The sequence below is a fragment of the Adiantum capillus-veneris genome, chromosome 26 (assembly GCF_014529385.1).
Source record: "Adiantum capillus-veneris isolate H3 chromosome 26, ASM1452938v2, whole genome shotgun sequence".
Classification (NCBI taxonomy): domain Eukaryota; kingdom Viridiplantae; phylum Streptophyta; class Polypodiopsida; order Polypodiales; family Pteridaceae; genus Adiantum; species Adiantum capillus-veneris.
In genome coordinates this window covers 108,427,885-108,442,318 of record NC_140956.1, presented here as the reverse complement: position 1 = coordinate 108,442,318, position 14,434 = coordinate 108,427,885, and the positions used below count along the sequence as shown (strand labels likewise).

At 45.8% G+C, this 14,434-nt stretch overlaps 1 protein-coding gene and 2 pseudogenes across 1 annotated transcript; 1 reads left to right on the top strand and 2 right to left on the bottom strand.

The window, feature by feature from the left end:
- The first annotated feature begins 315 nt into the window (after nucleotides 1-315).
- Nucleotides 316-2,155, top strand: LOC147423977 (serine/threonine-protein kinase AtPK1/AtPK6-like). The gene has a single exon (XM_086501999.1). The coding sequence runs from the start codon at nucleotides 356-358 to the stop codon at nucleotides 1,805-1,807; it is 1,452 nt and encodes a 483-aa protein (XP_086358125.1). The 5' UTR covers nucleotides 316-355; the 3' UTR covers nucleotides 1,808-2,155.
- Nucleotides 2,156-12,024: 9,869 nt separating this feature from the next.
- LOC147423976 (uncharacterized) lies at nucleotides 12,025-12,927 on the bottom strand (annotated as a pseudogene).
- Nucleotides 12,928-12,932: 5 nt separating this feature from the next.
- LOC147423975 (uncharacterized) lies at nucleotides 12,933-13,625 on the bottom strand (annotated as a pseudogene).
- Nucleotides 13,626-14,434: the final 809 nt, after the last annotated feature.

Below are 14,434 nucleotides of genomic sequence, written 5' to 3'. Positions count from 1 at the left end.
TCGATCTACGACCCTCATTCGTGGATGTGACTCCCGACCCTCCTCCCCCATTGATCCCATTTGAACATGCCCGTGCAAAAATGCGAGCCAACGTTCTCTGTTACCAACCATTCGATGAATTTGCAAATATTCCCTCGTTCATGAATTTCCTTGTTTCCATTGATTTCTAAATGCCGCGCTGAAACGTGAAAAGCACCCGAGTCCCGACGCATGGGCGATTTGCTTATTACAAAACAAACTACGCAGCTCGGAGCCTAGAGCAGCAGCTTCTGCGGATTCTTGACCTTGGGATACGTGCAGCAGGTGACCCGCCTACCTTCAGAATATTTCTTTTAGGGTATTACGAGATCATCGAATGAACAGCAGCATCAACGACTTCACCATCTTGCGGCAGGTTGGAGAGGGCGGCTTCGGCAAGGTTTACCAGGTGCAGCACAAGCTCACCCATCGCATTTTCGCCCTGAAGAGCGTCAACATTGCCAAGTACCGCTCCATCAGGGATGAGCGCCATATCCTGTCTCGCTTGCAATTGGACCCCCATCCTCACATCCTTCGTCTCTGGGATTCTTTCCTCTCCAGAAAACAGGCCCACCTCCTCCTCGACTTCCTGGATGGTGGAGACCTCCTCTCCCAACTTGAGGAAGATGGCCTCTTTGCGGAAGCCCATGCTCGCAGTTGCTTGGCGGAGATCGTCTCCGCCGTCGCTCACCTGCACTCGCACGGCATCCTCCATCGCGACATCAAGCCGGAGAACATCCTCCTTGACTATGACGGCCATGTTAAGCTCGCTGATTTCGGCTTAGCTGTGGACATAATTGGTTGCCAGTCTTCAGAAGAATCTGGAAAGATGCGCTCGTCTCCTTGTGGAACATACTTTTTCATGGCGCCCGAGATGTTGCAAGGCAAGGAGTACGGCTTTGCTTTGGATTGGTGGAGTGTTGGGGTGCTCTTCTTTGAGATGGTGGCCGGTTGCCTGCCCTTTGGCAAGCGCGGTTGCGATATGGATGAGGACAAAGTATGCCAAGAGGTGCTGACGCGACGACCGAGGTTGCCCACATACTTGTCCAGGGATGCCCATTCTCTGCTTAAAGGCTTGCTGCACAAGGACCCCAACAAGCGCCTCAGGACAGCCCATGACATCAAGGAACATCCATGGTTCAAGAACATTGACTGGACAAAGTTGGAGTATGTCAACAGAAAATGTGACAGAATCTGTGTGGATAAGCAGGGGAAGAAATTCGAATATTTGCATCGCATGAATCATCGAATAACTAGTGCAGAGAAAGATATAGTTCATGGGCAGCCACCATCACAGTCAACTGCTACAGGCAGACAAGGATTCATGTATAAGTGTGGAGATGCCAGGGCAAGCCCTCACGCAGTCCATCTTCATAAGTTGACGCCACCGCCAGGTTTCGGAGCCATCCCAAAATACGCCCTCAATAATATTGGCAGCAAACTTATGACTGTATATGTCAACATGCAGAATGTTAATTTGGAGTGCAGAGTACCTAGTTGTACTGATCAGCAACCCACACCTCATATTTCAGCCATATTACTTCCACATGCTCTGAATTATATTATAGCTCCGCCGCCAGGTTTTGTACCGAGAAGCTACTTATATGATCAATATTTAGCTACTCCTGCCGGCCCAGCTCCAGCTCAGCATGCATTTGTGCATGATCAAGCCCTGATTCGACGGCCACCACCACCGGGTCTGGGACCATATGTTATTCCATCACAATATGCTGCTCGACAAGCTGTACACATGAACACGGCCAATATTGCCGTCCAAGTTGGAGAATAGTCGACCTCCTGCAGCTAATTCTATATGGTAAGGTGAGGTGCCTACTGCCGAGTCCCCTATATTAAATTGTAGAGATGCCAGGACACTATATATGTCAGGGTTCCCCGAAAACCCTCAACATTTGCATGAAGTGGGAGTTAACTAAGGGATAATATAATCGATACGAATGCCATGGCGGCGCTGCAGCTGCTAATCATGATAATGTTTGCCTACCAGCCAGCCTGCAGAAGCGTTATATATTATTGAGACATGCTGCTCTTTATTTAGCCCACTACTGGCATGATCTACAGCACCAGCTGCCCTTCATGAATGTAAATTGAGAACTGTTCAAGCTGTAAATTTAAACAAATTCGACAATATTAAAGCAGCCTGTATTGGTTTTAACTCTAATTAATGCAAGAGCTACTCTCTCCCTCTCTCTCTCTCTCTCTCTCTCTCTCTCTCTCTCGTGTGTGTGTGTGTGTGTGTGTGTAGGAGAACAGCTGGTCTTGAGAATCACTAGCATGCTTTGCTTTAACTATTGCAAACCCGTGCAGGCACCCATCAATATATATAAATCATGCCTTGCTTGCTTGCACTTGAAGCTGGGAATTAATATCCTTCCAAAGATGATCTAATTGCACGTACGGTTTTGCATCATGTGTAGATCTAAGTTTTCACATTGCGGTTGATACATCAATTTATGAGGATGAGCTAGTGGGTTACAATTATACAAGTATCTTGTCGGCAGGGTAGTGAAAAAGATCTTACCTGAACGAATAGCACATTGTTCCGTATTCAGAAAGTACGAAATGGTATTTTGACTCTAGATTTCACTTTGTAGTTATGCTTATTTGGTGAGTATAAAATGGAAAGCAGCCAAATATTCTGAAAGTGTTTTTCCTCATGCAGATAGATCTTAAAGGACATAGAAAGCAAGAGAGAAAAAAAGCGGTTCATTTATGAAGAATGGAGGCATCGTGAGCTACAAGCAGAGCCAAGATTCTCTAAGAAAAATGGAGGGATCGTGGGCTACTAACAGAGGCATTAACAGTTCAAACCCCAGATTGTAGAATCTCACATTCACTTGCTATGGGATCAGGATGCCGTGCTCTTGGGCAGCTGGTGAGGACTTTATAAAGGAACCATGGCAAAGTCTGTTGTTTCTCTGATCAAGAAAGCAAGTTACAGAGAAGCATTAGCCATTGGGTGAGTACTGGCCAATGTATATGTTTGCTTGAAGTGAAGGTAGTGAATTAAGATTCATGGGGTGCTAGTTTCCTTAATCTCTGCATCTCCTTAATTAGGGCATATGATGTATTCCTGTTGAAGGACAGTACTTCTGAAGAACTATTGATCTTGCAATTATCAAGATAACATGCAGTGAACCATTCTGGAGGTTGATTGACATCATCGACGTTGAGATCATCATCAGCCTTGGACATCATTATGTTGATATAATGGTCATGTATGCCTCTATAACGTAGGAAGCCAGCTTTGAAAGGCAGGAGGCTGTAACTTTTTCGTTTTATGACGATCGCGACAATATTGCTTCACCCGTCAAAGTCCAGGGTCGAGGGGCGTGCACTCTGCACCGTCCATCTACCGGCCATTAACTTGCGGAATCCTGCTGGTCGAGCTTTGGATGCATGACAAGTCAGCAACCGTAATCTGCAACATGTGCAACCAATCAGTGGTATCCAAGTCGGTGCATGGAACACAGAACGACGAGTAGATGCAACTGCAACGCATGGATGCACCACCTGACTGTATCAGCTGCAACACGTCAGCATGAACAGTGGTCCCAACTGTATTGTTTGATCGCCTGCAACGCATGATGTGTCAGCTCTCCATTGGCCCCTACTCCCCTAGACTTTGACGGCCGAGAATGGCCGTGCACAGACCATTCCCATAATCAACGCTCCCAGCCTCCGCCGGTCGCCCTGATTAGTGGGAATGGTCAATCACGGCCATTCCCTACACCATAATAGTTTGCCCCTTCAATCTCTTCACTCATTTACCCTCCAAGTGGTGGTGCTATCCATCAATTTCCATGTAGCTTGTATTTTAGAAATAAAATAAGTAGTGGTAATATTATACTTTTGCATGAGAGAGAATTAGAGAACATGACACCCTTGTATGATATCCTTGTACCTCTCTAAGAAGTATGCACGACTCTATAATATGCATATTCTAGAAGTGGTAGATACTTCTTCCATGATTTCTTTGGTTTATGTGAGGCCAACGGCCTCAAATGGCCTTTTGGGAAATGGTGCACGTGCCCCACTATTTATATGGCTAGGTGACGTATATAATTCCCAAACCCTCTCAGAGCTAAGAAGGGCATGGCTATTTTTTGAGTTTCTTGCATATTGCTCATGCAAAGCCATGGAATTGAAGGCAAAGAAGAAGCTTGGCAGGGTCGTGAACAAGCACCCTATCAACACACACACACACACACACACACACACACACACACACACACACACACGTTGGGATGGGGGAAATGGGAACATACACAATACACAAACTAGATGCCTCTCTATAGCCCAACATATATCCAACACCCCAAGCCACTAAAAAACACACGCACGCACACTTTCTGCAACTTGCACTAAATAGCCTCACATACGAGCAACTTCGGCTACACACAATCGCATTTACTGACGCACACACCAATGCACCCATATTTGTAAACACACTCACATTGGAAGACCTCGCAAGCCTCGACCGCACACAAAACCACACTCAATCTACAATTACAATCACTCTCTCCCTCTCTCTTTGCACACACACAAGCAATCCCAGAGCCACTGCTACCACGGGCAAGATGCACAAGACGAGAAAGACGAGAAGAATGATGGCAAATCCAACACAAACACTAACCCAACCAGACCATAAAGCCACTTATGCATAGTAAAAAAACAAGAATTCGGGTACAATGATGGCGTCTGCCATAATTTTGCAGCAAACGGCTTCCCTTATGTAGTCGATCCGTGGCCGACTCCTCTATTGTGTGCAACACTCTTCCCATTTATACTCGACTGGCAATCCTTCAACTTCTGGTGGCCTTGCCTTGCAGTCCTCTTTGCCGACTCCTCCTACTACTGCCACCCCTTGGCGGCCCTGCTCCCCTCATGGTGTCATCACCCTGCAGCCCATGGCGGCCTCTCACAGATGCAGCCCCTCGTTACCTCTTCCCTCGGGCTGGCTCCTGATGCCCCCTTCTATATTGAGCGAAGCATCCCCCTCACTGGCCCTCCTGCAGCGCCCTTGAAGGCACGTCCTCCTGCTGCTCTTGATTCCCCTCCTTCATACAAGTAGGGGCTGCCTGTCACTGCAACCGACTCCCCTGTCTGTTCATACATTACCAACGGTCCCCCTTCTCATGCTCTTCGACACCTCTGCCGTCCTGAAGGTTCTCAGCCCTCAAAGCTCATGGCATGGCCTCTGCAATTACTCCCCAAGCTCAAGCCCCCTCGTTGATGGCTTCTCCTTCTTTCACCTCCTGTGGCGCGGCCCTGCAACAGTCCACCACCTTGGCGATTCTCTTCCTTTGATGGGCTGCAGCCCTGGCGGCCCCTCACACTTGATGCTTCATGCGCCTCCCTCTTGTGGCGGCTCTTCCCCTCCCTCCATATACAGCCCGTCCCCTACACCTGTCCCGTCTCCCCTCTGTAGCCCTGACTCAGCCCTCACAGCCTGCATGACACAGATGGCGCCCTCCTCTCTTGGAACTACCACCTGGCCTTCCCCTCCACTGCATGCGCCCTTCTTCCAAGCAACTGGCAGTCCTCTCTTCATGAACTGCAGCCCGCCCTCGTGTTTTTTAGCATGGCAATTTTTTTTTAAAAATGTTAACTTGCGACTTGGGCCGCCTTCCCACGAGAGGCAACCCGCGGTTGATCCTCTGTGTATAACTTTGCATCCCTTAGCACGGTGACCCATGCTCTTGTGCCCAAGGTCAACATGGCTGCAAAAAAAAACATGTAGCTCCGCATAGACAATATCGGGACATCGAGATCCCGATGACAAAGTGATGATTGCCACGACCATCTCAATCTTTGATCCCGATGAACTTGTCCACCGAATTGGCACACACGCCTTTAACTTGGCGGCTAGTAGAGCTCCCAAAAAACCATATCAACCTGTAAATTGCTGCATTTGACATACATACCTCCACCGCACTTGCTCCAAGCTGCATCTAGTACATGACCAAGCTTGTGACCATCAACCTACCTGCTATCGTGCACCTGCCACCACTGACACTTTCTGAGGTCGACCAAATCAAGCTGTACCATCATTGCCCAACCTCTCGTTGAGCATGAAAGCATTCATGCTCAACCGTAGCATTATTTAGAGAATATATCATTGCATAAGAAGAAACTGATAGATACTATGTACAAAAGCTAGATAAATAGCAGTAGATAGCACTACAAGAGGCTATTCATATTAGCGACGCTCACACAACGACGCTCAAAAATTTTTTTCCCGACGTCGCTATGAGCGTCGCAAATTTACAAATAAATTTGCGACGCCGGCTGGGCTAAAAAAATAACCGAGCGCGCCCAAAAACACAGATCTCAGATCTGAGTTTTTCGGTGCCCTCAAGCAAGGAGCAGGTAACGCTCTTCCTCTCTCTCTCTCTCTCTCTCTCTCTCTCTCTTTCTTCTCCACACACACACACACACACACACACACACACACACACACACACACGAGGAGAGGAAGGAGAGCCAGGTATGCTCCTTCCCTCTCCTCATTCTCATGTTCCCTTTCCCTCTTTCTCTCTCCCTCTCTCTCTCTCTCACACACACACATACACACACACATATAGTGTTTTTGAGAGAGAGAGAGAGAGAGAGAGAGAGAGAGAGAGAGAGAGTACAAACATAAACAAAAACGCACACACACATACATAAACAAAAAATGCACACACACATTGAGAGAGGAAAAGAGAGAGAGAGCATGCATAAACAAAAAACGCACGCATTGAGAGAGGAAAAGAGAGAGAGAACATGCATAAACAAAAAACACACACATTGAGAGAGGAAAAGAGAGAGAAAACATGCATACGATCCAAAAAAACGCACACACATTGAGAGAGAAAGAGAGAGAAACTAATTTAACGTCGTAGGAAACTAATTAAAATTAAAAGACCTAAAGATCTAGCCGACGAGGAGTTGAACTCAAGACCTATTATTCAAGAGGGAAATGGCATAATCAATCTATCATACTTGGCATGGGTGATAGAAAGGTTATACCATTTATCTCTTTTTATTGGCACACACATCCACACACGCGCACACACACAAGAAGAAGAGAGTTATAACGTCGTAGGAAACTATCCTAAAAGACGTTAAAGATTAGGTTAGATGTAGACTTACGTTAAATTAGATTTAGGTTTATTTAAGTTAAATTAGATTAGATTTAAGTTTATTTTTAACTAGATTTACGTTTATTTACGCTAGATTTAGATTTACGTTATATTAGATTAGATTTAGGTCTCCATAAACTGCGATGCTTGCATGAAGCGGGTGAAGAAAGCCCTCAATGGAATATAGGGTATTGCTGCCTTCACTCATGGTGGGCTCCGTCGATCCAAAAGTACTGGTGAAATGTCTTCAGAAGATAGGGAAGAAGGTGGATCTTCAGGGCGGCAAGAGTCACTACATCCCCGACACAATGACCATCTAGACAACCTCTAGTCATTCAACAACAACTTCAAAGTTAGTAACAAGAGCAAGAACGGTCTAAAGGGCCAATTGCTGTCATCAGATGTGGATGGAGATGAGGCAGCGTCACCGCCGGAAGTTAACTCTCACATCTTTAGTGATGAGAATGCCAACTCTTGCCGAGTTATGTGAAAAATTATGTGTTAAATCAGTTTTAAGGTTCTTATAATCCCTGTTAGTTTAGTTCTTTGTTTTTAATATAATATAATTTACGTTAGATTTAGATTTATGTTATATTAGATTAGACTTAGGTTTATTTAGGTTTACCCACACACACACACACACACAAGAAGAAGAGAGTTTTAACGTCGTTGGAAACTATCCCAAAAGACGTTAAAGATTAGGTTAGATGTAGACTTACGTTAAATTAGATTTATGTTTATTTTTAGTTAGATTTATGTTTATTTAGATTTACGCTTATTTACGTTAGATCGAGTCCACGCAAGAATTACTTACGGTTTAGGGTTTAGAGTTAGACGAACAGTGAAAAGATCTACTGTGAAAAGATGTTAAGATGCTGTGAAGTGCTACAGCTAGAGAAGAGGCAAAGGGGTTTTGTCCACTACATGCAGTATCATGTAGACGTGGGTGTGTAGATTTCTTGTACCCACAAATATAGGTATTGACCAATAAAGATGAGATTATAACCCAGTGGTTCTGATCTCCGTGCACCTCTAGACCGAGGTGTGCGGGGATTGGACATGACTAGAGAATGTGAGGTAAAGAGAGAGAGAGAGAGAGAGAGAGAGAGAGAGAGAGAGAGAGAGAGAGAGAGAGAGAGAGAGATAAGACGAAGAATGCCAATAGAATATTAAATTTGTTGTCCAGGTTATAAGATTTTTATCCTCATTATGAGTAGTGACGAGGATGTGGGACCGTCCAACCGAAACACCTATCTCTCAACGAGGGTCTTATGTCCTTGTAATCAATGCAAGCATGATGTGCGACGGACAAGACGTGTTTCTTTGCAGCACGTTCGTGAATTTGGCGAGTTCGATCCATCTATTATAGATCGAGTTGTTGCCAATTATAACTCGTCGGACTCTGACGCTGGCCAACAAGCAGCAATCTTGCAACCCAATAGACGTGTTCGCAGGCGCTTTGGTCAAGCAGCATATGTGAGGCCACAAGATGTAGCCTCTGACAGCTCGGGGGATGATCATGCAGAGCACATTCCCAACGAGGCAATGTTTGAGCCCGAGATTGATGAAATGATCGAGAAGATCACGGATTCAGAAAGGCTTATCTATGATGATATGAAAAGTGAAGCCGATACGCCATTGTATAATGGAGCACATATGCCTAGATTGAAAGCACTCCTGGTTCTTCTCAACATGCAGGCAAAGTTTGGATGGAGTGACACTAGCGTCACAGCGCTTTTCAGGTGATCTATTACAATTAGTTTACTTTAATAAAACACTAAATGTATAATGATCTGATACATTTTTACACGACTGTATCGTATTTTTATGTTGTGTAGATTGCTTAAAGAGCACATATTACCAGCTGACAATGTGATGCTAGATTCCCGAGATGAAGCAAGAAAGATTTTGCGAAACTTGGGGATGGATTACAATTTTATCCACGCTTGTCCTAATGACTGCATTCTTTTCAGAGGGGAATACATAGACATGGAGAAGTGTCCGAAATGTGATTCCGAAAGATATCGAGTAGATCTCCACGGGACAAAAATTCCACAAAAGGTTTTGCGATATTTTCCTCTGCTTCCTCGCATCAAGCATTTCTTCGAATGTAAGTCCATGGCCGCCCTAGCATCATGGCATGAGGAGAATAAATCTTCCGATGGTGTGCTACGAATTCCTGCAGATTGCGCAACCTGGAAACATATAGATGGAACATGGTCGGATTTTGCCAGGGAAGCTCGAAATTTGCGCTTAGGCCTGGCTATGGATGGCGTAAATCCATTTGGTCAAAGATCAACATCTTACAGTGTATGGCCCGTTGTCATCGTCAACTACAACATTCCCCCGTGGTTGACTACGAAGAAGTGGCACCTATGGCTAAGCTTGATTGTGCCAGGGTGATATAAAGTGGGGAATATGGATGTGTATCTTCGTCCACTATTGGGAGAGCTACAACAATTGTGGATTGGCATAGAGGTGGTGGATATGAGCCGACACACAGGACGACGGAATGCTTTGATCAGAGGCATTCTAATGTGGACCATGCATGACTATCCCGGGCTAACAGAATGCTCAGGTGATCTATTGAAACTCCTCACTCAGACACTGTAAATCTTGTTTTTTCCCATAGTTGATCTATTATCATGTGTATACATGCAGGGCTTCAAACAAGCGGATACAGAGAATGTGTCACATGTGGACCTACACTGAATGCACGTAGGACACCCTCACTGAAGAAGCAAATCTACGAAGGTCATCAAGCGTATCTTCCAGAGAATCATGTGTTACGCGACAGCTTTTTGGGAAGAGAGCCACCAAGGATGTCTGAACAAGCATGGTTAGAGCAAAAGGAGATGTGCGATGACAGATTGCCTCCAGGGATGAAGAGACTATCTCTATGGTACGAGTTACCATACTGGCCCCGACTCATGATCAATCACTTGCTCGATCCAATGCACATATTGAAGAATGTGGGTAATCTACTATGGGACCATCTGACCGGCAAGAAAGATACTTTGGGAGCCAGAGTTGACCTTAGAAATGTGGATCGTATGGAGCAATATTGACCGCAAACAGCGTCTGATGGATCGATAAAACTCCCTAAAGGACCATGGATTTTCACAGGAGCCCAAGAACGCAAAGTAAAAGAGACCATTCGATCTTTGCGGACCCCCACTGGCGTAATGCACTCGCTCCGAACGTGTTTTACTAAAGAAGGAAAGCTTACCGGTTTGAAGTCACACGATTGGAATAAAATGTGTCAGGTACGTTCATAGTGGACTTTAATATCATTGCATAAAATGTGGACTTTAATATCATTGCATAAAATGTGGACTTTAATATCATGACTCCTCGCTTCGGGGCCCAGACGACGGTGGAGACACCTGACGTCCGTACCCCCATCGACACGCCGCTAGAGACCCCTGCCGGGACACCCAGGTTCACGCGTCACCGGCCAGAGGGCTTATCTTACTCCGTCGACTTCAGCGGCGGCATCATCATGGATGATGACGGCAAGAAGGTGATCTCGCGCATGCGTGGTCTTTGCTCTCAGCTGTTTAGACACTACATACTAAACAAATGGAGTGAAGTACCAAGTGATTTAAAAAACAGAGTCATCAACATACTTCATGATGAGTTTCCCGTTCCAACACGGAATCAGCTCTTCAATGAAGACCTGATGAAGATTCGAATGCGCGAATACTGCAAACACAAGCGTTCCGAAGTGCAAAAAGCAATCAAGAATGGGTGGAACAGGCCAGATTGGCTGGCCAAAGAAGATTGGAAGAATGCGAAGAAAGCAGCGCGCGAGAATCCCGACAAGTGGAAGCAACAAAAGAATGCAGCTAGAGCGCGAGTAGAGGCAGGGAGCTCGCACCACTTGGGGAGCGGTGGATGGGCATCATTTGAGGCCGATTTTGTAAGTGTTTTCGCATTGCTCTTTATGTTCGATAGTTTAGGGTTTATGAGTTTTTTAATTCTAACATAATGAAATCTTTGTATGTTTTGACAGTGGTCGATGACAGGACGTGATCCCACACCGTACGAGCGCGAGTACGCAGGCAGGAAGGGCTTAAACGCCCTGATGGACATTCTCAGTTCTCGCGGCGGCATGGTTAGTATTAGGGTTTACTCTTTTCTATTTTTTGTATTGTTTTATAAATGTCGTTATATGTTTATACTTACCGAAAGGTGTCTTATTGTCTTTTTTTGCAGAATCCGATAGATACGCCGCTTGGACGCGATGAGACGTCTGACTAGACGACGTCAGTTTAGCCGTAGCTAGATAGCATTAGTTTAGGGTTTCTCATAGCTTATGTATCATGAGACGGATTTTATACGTCTTTTTGAACCATGTATATTATTACATTTGTCACCGCAGTTCATTTTGCCAATCAATTCTTTATGCCTATGATGTTGTACAATTGTCATTATTACATTTGCCAATCAATTCATTTTTCCTATGATGTGTACAATTGTCAATTTTGCTAACAATGCGTCTTGTGGGTGACTATTTTGGGTCTATTATCTACCCTTGCACTTTTTTTGAAAAGTGAATCAAGTACAATATGGTTGATGGATGCCCTGCCACCAAAAAAAAATTCTCTCGGGCGTCGCTATAACCGTCGCTATTTATGGCTCTGTAGCGTCGCTATGAGCGTCGCTATAGTCTTCTGTGTAAACGTCGCTATAACCGTCGCTATGAGCGTCTCTATATAGCGACGCTTATAGCGACGCATATAGCGACGCTATTAGCGACGGTTTTAGCGATGCCGGGGGTTATAAAAACCCAGTGTATTTCCGTCGCTAACAGCGTCACAAGAGCACACAACCTCTTGTAGTGTAGATAGAGAGAGATTCACTGGCTATAGCACCCGCCTGGGTCAGATGGAAAGCTGCAGGCTTCCCCAAGCATAGTGTAAATGCCACCTGGATCAAAAACATGGCATTGATCACCACCACCCGTCTGTAACACAGATACACACCATCCCTGCTTTGCATTTGTAAACCTGTAAGCCATCCATGTATGTAGCTCTTTATCGCATAACCCTTCAAAAAACTACAGGCATGAGCCTTCTTCACACATAAAACAAGCCTGTACACCTTGCAAAGCCTTTGCATCATCTCTTTCCCAGCCGTCGGCTAGAGAGCTCTTCATAACATCATTGTCTTTAAGCAAGGCAACCTGTAGCAACCGGCATAACGGCACTTGCAAAACAACCTTCAGCAGCACATCTGCAACAACATGGCACCAACCTGTGGAAACTGATCATCCAAAGCAGACACTGGCATATCTTCACTTGTAGACTCTTCAAACATCAGTGGAAAAGGCAGCAAGCCTTGCATACCTTGTATTCTCGCCATAGCTTTAACAACCAAAACCTGCGACATGTCATCTACAACAACCATTGGATCATCAAACCCCCAATCTGCTTCATCGAAGCACTCTTCTTCAGTCAACATGGCCTTACCATCACAAGGCACGAGAGGGTTGCCCAACTCCCTGGTCTTCGCAAACTGGCTCTTCACCCGCAACCTGCTGTTCTTTGACCACCTTATCGACATGCATAACATCATATGTTTCATACCTTGAGAAAGCAGACTTCGTTTCCCATGTGCTGTCCGTATCCAAGGCACTGCTATAGCTCGAATACACCTCGGCTTTCTCCACAAAACTCACAGGCTTTGGCACTTCAGCTATCTTCTCCACTACTTGTTTTTCGGACGTTACTTGGTCAAGCACATCATGCGGTACTCGGTAGACCCCTGAGGCCTCATAGGCCCACCCCGTATCGTCTCTACTCTGTCATCACGCCTATCTGTTGCTACCACATGTGCATCAACAAAAGGTCGGATTATCTAAAGCTCTTTCCTAGCAATTGGCCTTGGCAGCAATGGACTCGCCAGAACCTACTTTGCATGTTGCTTCTTTAAAAGCTTCTTCGTCCTGCTCTGCACATAGGCTACTGCCTCGTCGTACGTGCAGGGTCCATCTATCTCGACTTTATCCCGCACTTTTACATGCAAGCAGTCCACAAACTTGGTCATCTTCAAAAAATCTGCATTCTGTACAGCAGTTACCTTAACCAACTTGCTCCATATGGCCTCGAACTCCCACACGAATGCTCGGAAATCACCGTCAAGGTTTTGTTTTAGGTTGTCCATCATCTGCTTCACTTCACTCCACTGCATGTTGGCCACATATCGGCTTTGGAATGCCGCTTCAAATTTGTTCCAATCCAGCTTTTCTTCAGCCTGCAAGCCCTCGTACCATACCTTTGCTTTTCCACGAACCAGGAGCGGGAATGCTTGGCCCACTCCCTCTTCTTTTGACAAGCCACTCTCCAGCAGAAAAAGACCGTAGTCCTGCAGCCACACTTCTGCATCTTCAACACCTATAAAATTTGGAAAACCTGACCACACCATTCTGGTTAGATTTTGCTCTTCAAACTGCGACATCGTCTTCGACTTTACCAAGGAGCAATCATTAGCTCCTCAGTGGGGGCACCACTGATGAGATGGGGGAAATGGGAACACACACAGTACACAAACTAGATGCCTCTCTATAGCCAGCAGATATCCAGCACCCCAAGCCACTCAGAAACATACACGCACGCACACTTTCTGCAACTTGCACTAAACAGCCTCGCTTACGAGCAACTTCGGCTACACACAATCGCATTTACTAACGCACACACCAATGCACCCATATCTGTAAACACACTCACACCGGGAGACCTCGCAAGCCTCTACCGCACACAAAACCACACTCAATCTGCAACCACAACCACTCACTCCCTCTCTCTCTGCACACACACAAGCAATCCCAGAGCCACTGCTACCACGGGCAAGATGCACAAGACGAGATAATGCTACCACGGGCAAGATGCACAAGACGAGATAGACGAGAAGAATGATGGCAAATCCAACACAAACACTAACCCAACCAGACCATAAAGCCACTTATGCATAGTAAAAAAACAAGAATTCGGGTACAATGATGGCGTCGGCCAGAATTTTGCAGCAAACGGCTTCCCTTATGCAGTCGATCCGTGGCCGACTCCTCTATTGTGTGCAACACTCTTCCCATTTATACTCGACTGGCAATCCTTCAACTTCTGGTGGCCTTGCCTTGCAGTCCTCTTTGCCGACTCCTCCTACTACTGCCACCCCTTGGCGGCCCTGCTCCCCTCATGGTGTCATCACCCTGCAGCCCATGGCGGCCTCTCACAGATGCAGCCCCTCGTTACCTCTTCCCTCGGGCTGGC

Coding starts and splice junctions, on each gene's coding strand:
- LOC147423977 (XM_086501999.1), top strand. CDS start 356: ATGAACAGCAGCATCAACGACTTCACCATCTTGCGGCAGGTTGGAGAG.